The following is a 6,195-nucleotide window of genomic DNA, read 5'->3' as shown; positions in this document are numbered from 1 at the left end:
CCAGTGGGCTATGCTCGTGTCTTGGTTGATGAGGTGGTGGACCAATATTCGGGGCTAGAGCTTGACATTCCTGGAGATGACGAGGAGCACACACTGGGAGAGTCCAACCATCGTATCATCCTATGGAGAAAGGATTGCATCATCTTTCGAAGGCCACCGACACCGCGTCATCCGACTCCTCGTCAAAGTCCGCCACCGAGTCAGCAGACTCCCGCTCCTCCAAGTCCACCAACGCGTCAGGCCACTCCTCCTCCAAGTCCGGCACAACTTCAGGCCACTCCTCCTCCTCCAAGTCCGGCAAAGCTCAGGCCACTCCTCCTCCAAGTCCAGCACAGCTTCAGGCCACTCCTCCTCCTCCAACTCAGCCACGTCAGCCGTCTTCGCCGCCTCAACAATCACGAAAGAGAGCCGCCTCAGCTATGGTGCGTAACGGTACAAGTTGAGGTAGTACTGGAGGTACTGGCGGAGGCAAGCGATCTCAATATGGTCCAAGAAGCCTCGCGCCTCTTCCGCAGAGGCCTTACGACAAGTCCGAGGAGGAAAACGCATCCATATCGAAGGCCGAGGTGGAAGCCCATTTTGCACCGAAACCGCCACCGCCGCCAAGGGAGAAAGTCCCTGAGGAAAAGATTAACCACTTCATTCGTATGGCTAGAGCATTGGCTCCCAAGCCTGTTGTCACAGACTATGAGCGCCACCTCAGGAAGTTAAATCGAGCACGTCTACAGAAAGAGGCAAGCTCGAGCTCGAGCTCGAGCAAATCAGCTGGCAAAAGGAGCGGTAAAACCGTTCCCCAGCTGGGAGAACAAGCGGCGCAATCAATCCCCCTGCTTGTTGTGCCAACAACACATGAGAGTACGCGCGCCCAATATTATTGTGGGCAAACCATTAACATTTCCGGGTTGGGCGATGTGGTAATAACCGAGGAGCATATTGAGCAGGCTAAGAGGCTCATGATCACTGTTTGACAACTTCTCGATATTGAGCCCATGTCTCTGATTACAGAGCAGGAAATAAAACGGAAATATATCCGGGGCCAACCTTTGGTCGAGCCAGACGAGGTCAAGAAGCTCGCAACGAGAATGTATGAATTGCATCAATGGTACATGGACATTACCAAGATTTCCAATCAAGAGTCCCTCATGGTGAATGTCAAGAAGGATCATTACTACCATGAGAAAGCTGTGTCCGTTGAGTATTCAGAACTATTTCAGTTATACAATCAAGACACACTCGACAAATCTATCGCCAGTTGCTATTGTCTGTAAGTGATTTCTTTCTGTAATTTAAGTCTCAAGCTAGCTGTAGTGATCATTTTGATCAATCATTACCTGTAATTATCCTCACTATATTCTTTTCTATGGTATTATGCAGGATGAAGATTTATAAAATGAAAAAAGGTAGACGCTGTGGCATTGGGTTCGTTGACCCAAATACCATTAATGAATACACATGGAAATTAGATCCATATTACGAAAAAAGTGTAGAGGAAAGCATGCTAGAGTTCTTCAAGCGCCTCAAATACAATGAAGATATACTGCTACCTTACAACTTCGAGTGAGTCACACTGTCTTGTACTACAAATTCTGTTTTTGCCGACTAGCTAGCTACATGTTTTTGCTTACATATGAACGCTTAATTAAGACATGCAAACGTGTGTGCATGCAGATTTCACTGGATCTTGTTGATCATTAAAGTTGATGAATGAACAGTTGAAGTACTGGACTCACTACTTAAGAAAGCAAGTGACTACACCATCGTGAAGGGGATAGTCGACATGTAATTTCAATCATTATTAACTATATCTCGGCCTATTTAATTAGTTCTTCATTTCATGATAACAACTATTTAATAACCCATTTATTCATTTTCTTTGTCGGCGGGCAGGGCTTGGGGAAAGTTCATCAGCGTCACTCCAGGCCAATGGAAACGAAATCTGAAATGGTATCGACCCAAGGTAAGTAATTAAGTAGTACTAGCTAGCTAGCTGCCATCTCTTTAATTATCATGCTTGATTAATTATTATCTGATCAAATTCCATTCTCGTAAAGACCCTGAAGCAGACGCCGGAGAATAATCTGTGTGCATACTACGTTTGCGAGAACATTTGCATGATGCCGTCCGAAAGGAGCAGATCTCAAAGACAGGAGTGGGTACGTTTGTCAGAACACTATTCATAATTTTTACACCATTATCGATATCTAGTCACACAACTAATACACATGCATATTAATCTCCTTCTTAACAGTTCAAAGAGGTGCGGGAGCAGCTCCTAGCAGAGGACCGCATAGAAGCAATTCAAGAGGAAATAGCGGGATTTTTGCTCGACCAGGTCATAGATCACAAAGGAGAATACTTGTACCCACTACGGCCCCCATGAACCACTTCCAATTGTCATCATGCTCCGAAGGCACCAATTAGGCTAATGCCACTGGCTCCGAAGGCACCAATTAGGAGAAATAGTATATAGCTACCTAATTGTATACATATATACATGTGTGTGTATATGTGTGAATTGATGGTGGTTGTGAGACATTCGATGATATATATGATCGGTTCTACTATAAATTCTATTTATATATACTCCCTCCTTCCATCTATGTAGGGCCTAATGCATTTTTCAAGACCGCCTTTGACTATTGACAAGATTAATAGTACATGACATGCATAATGTGAAAATTATATCATTGAAAGCTTCTTGCACATACGAATTTGACGATGTGCTTTGTGTAAGTTGCATGTCATATATTATTGCTTTAACATTTGGTCAAAGTTAGCCTCAAAAAATGCATTAGGCCCTATATAGATGGAAGGAGGGAGTATGCATAAAATACCAGCAAACGAAAAAGAATTAAATAGAAAACACAAAATTAAATGAAAAAGAAATCGTAAACCCAACCCCCCAACCTTTTAATACCGGTTGGTGTCACCAACTGGTACTAAAGGGCTCCCTGCCCCCGGAGCTGGCTTGTGCCACGTGGTTGCCCTTTAGCATCGGTTGCCCACGCGCGTGGTTGCCCTTTAGCCTGCACGTGCATTGTCCTATGATGATCATGCAATCATGTAGCCTAGGCACTATCAATGTGGCAACATACACACTTACACAGCCAGAACAACACCAAAACAGGAAAAAACAACACCAAAGTAGCATTGTAGGCAGTAAGAATGTCGCATGAACAAACCAATCTACCATAGCCAGTAACAATGTTGCAAGAACAGACCCATACACATCAATCTAGCATGACTAAGGCATCAGTATTCTCATCTAACCACTATCAACACTAGCATTGGTCTAATTCAACCCAAATGTAGTGGATTCAGATTGAATCTGATTGAACCGAATCGAGTCCAATCTAATCCACTATGAATAATCAAATCTACCATTACTAGAACTACTGTAAGAACCCTAACTACGAACTCGTCTGCAAGGGGGAGAACTGAAGCTTAATGGAGCGGATGCCAGTGTAGTGTACGATGACCATGGAGAAAACCCTGGTAGGAACAGAGGTGATACCGTTGTTAAAGACAAGCCGGACATTCCGAGGGCCGTGACCCTGGTCCTCGTCGCGCGCCGGTTGGAGGATGAGCGCCACGTCCTCGAGTTCCCCTCCCCTTGCATCGGACACGAGGGAGAAACCCTCGAATGGGGGCAAAAATACCCCCATAAGTCGGGCTAGTCAAGGCCGCGGGCGGCGGGATTTGAAACCTCGCCTCGTTGAGCCCAAGAATAGGAGGTGCGGCACCGGTGGCGGAACCGGGGCACGCGGCGACATGGTGTAGAAGGGGACGAAGCCCGGAGAACCGCAGCGAGATCCCGTCCGAAAGAGGGGAAGCCTGCAATCCACCTCTCCTGGATGGGGTTGCTACCAGAAATGATGGGAATGGGGGGGGGGCAACGGTGATTCTGCCATCAGACACACCAAAGCGGTGGTGAGAAGGAAGAGAGCGAGTGCGTGAACTGTCGTGGGAGGTGACTAGAGAGAGGGTGTGGAGTTATGAGACGTCCCATCGTCTCCCATGCTTCCCCACGTGTGCAGCGCTCGCCACACGTGACTCGAGCGAGCCTGCCTCGCGAAAAATGGCCGATTCGGCCATTTCTCCGGATGCAGGCCCAGAACTACTTTGAAGTTCGTGTGGGTCAGGAAACAAATGCAGCCCACATAACAAAATAGTCTAATTCCATTCCATGCGGGGCGTGGCTAGACCTAATGCAGCCTACCAAACACTGCCCGAGATAGAAAGCTTTCCACGAACGCGTTTGTGTTGGCCTGCTCATGCACACAAGCATTTTCTATTACTGTGTTGTTACCGTTACAGGTGTGTTTACAAGTTAGCCCTTTAATAGTGAGAACGTCGTTTTGGTGACCAGGCTCACTGGAACTCGAAAATTTTGAAAAAAAAAATCAAAATTCATACTTTTCGGTTTCAAAAGAAATCTGGAAAAAGAATTATGTAAGTAAACAAGGAGGTTATGTGTATGTGTGCAAATTAGGGTGAAATACCTTGAAATGTGATATGTACAAAAAAAAAGAAATTCATGGCCTGGAAGGATAAATAGTATAATCTATTAGAAAGCGCTAGAGTTTTTTTGCAAAGCCGTCACTTCAAACTTCAACGTATTTTGCCCTGAAATTTTACACACGTGTGTGTTATGCCTTCATAAATATCTATATTTTTTCAGATTTTTTTGAAACATAAACATATGAATTTTGATGAAATTTAAATTTTGAATTTGGAGGCCTCCATGGGGGCCGGGCTCCAAAGCAATTTTCGTCAATGTGTTTAATCCTTTAGGTTGATGGCTGCATGGCCAAGTTCCATCTGGTTCAAGTGTGGAGACAAGACACAAGACAAGAGAGCTAGTACAAGCTACGAATATGACCTGTTCAAACAATGCAGAGAAATTAAAAGAGATGGTGTGATCTAATAGTTGGCCGTCACAGGAAGGCCGGCCAGGAACACGCTTTAGACTTGGGAATTAGAAAGCTAGTGAAGACCATTTCCTTCATATCCACATGCGCACCAACAAAACAAACACAAAAGATCTTCCTCCATGTCCCTATATATACCGGTCTCCTTCAACCCTTTGAAGCATCACTGTGCAGCACGAGCGCAAGCAGTTCTTCTCTACCTGATCAAACACACTTGATTTAGTGAGAATCAACGTTCGCATCCAAATGGCTTCAAAGTTTTTCCTCCTTGCCCTGTTCACTTTGTCGGCTTCTCGTGCTCTTGCCTCTGACCCGGGCCAGCTTCAGGATTTCTGCGTCGCTGACAAGACATCTCAAGGTATGTACAATTACACATTCATATGTGCAGTGAAATGTTCCTAGTTACTTATTTGTGCCAATCCATAGTTATTAATTGCTCGAAATCTGTATATGTATATGTGCAGTTTTTGTCAATGGATTCGCATGCAAAGACCCAAAGACCGCAGTGGTAGAGGACTTCTACTTCTCTGGCCTCCACATGGTCGGGAACACGAGCAACAAGCAAGGCTCCGTTGTGACTGCAGTTAACGTGGCACAGATTGCCGGGTTGAACACTTTGGGTGTCTCATTGGCGCGTGTTGATTATGCACCTGATGGTCAAAACCCACCGCACCTTCACCCTCGTGCAACCGAGATCCTGACAGTGTTGGAAGGCTCACTCTATGTTGGTTTCGTGACTTCGAACCCTGAGAACAAGTTGTTCTCAAAAGTTTTGAACAAAGGGGACGTGTTTGTGTTTCCGCAAGGGTTGATTCACTTTCAGTTTAACATTGGAAACAACGAAGCGATAGCCATTGCGGCGCTAAGCAGCAAGAACCCCGGTGTGATCACCATAGCCAATGCGGTTTTTGGATCCAAGCAAACCATCTCAGATGATATCCTGGCCAAAGGCTTCCAGGTGGACAAGAACATCATAGACCATATCCAAGCTCAATTCTAGTTCAACATACATCACGTGGTTTGATTCATTTGTTCCTTAATTAAACATTTATTTTGTGTGTTTCTTTATGATATATATAGTTCTATTGTATGGTTATGTTACTCAAGTTTATATTAAAGGAACAATATTCTCTTTTGTGCTGGATATTATTTCCTTTGTCATCTCCATTTTTTAAAGTAAACTGCCTAATAAGTCATGGGCTGACTTAACTGCAAACTAGGGAAGTGGCATTATGGTTGTGTGTTTCTTCTATTTTGTTCAAGT

The 6,195-nt window shown here is 44.7% G+C and overlaps 1 protein-coding gene across 1 annotated transcript; it reads left to right on the top strand.

The window, feature by feature from the left end:
• The first annotated feature begins 5,177 nt into the window (after positions 1-5,177).
• On the top strand, positions 5,178-5,931 carry LOC123084060 (putative germin-like protein 2-1). Its single transcript, XM_044505877.1, has 2 exons — positions 5,178-5,289; positions 5,396-5,931. Exons 1-2 carry the CDS (start codon positions 5,178-5,180, stop codon positions 5,929-5,931), a joined length of 648 nt encoding a protein of 215 aa, XP_044361812.1.
• Positions 5,932-6,195: the final 264 nt, after the last annotated feature.

Source organism: Triticum aestivum, chromosome 1A (genome assembly GCF_018294505.1).
Source record: "Triticum aestivum cultivar Chinese Spring chromosome 1A, IWGSC CS RefSeq v2.1, whole genome shotgun sequence".
Lineage (NCBI taxonomy): Eukaryota > Viridiplantae > Streptophyta > Magnoliopsida > Poales > Poaceae > Triticum > Triticum aestivum.
Note: the sequence above shows the minus strand (reverse complement) of the source record. Positions and strands in the feature narration are given on the sequence as shown.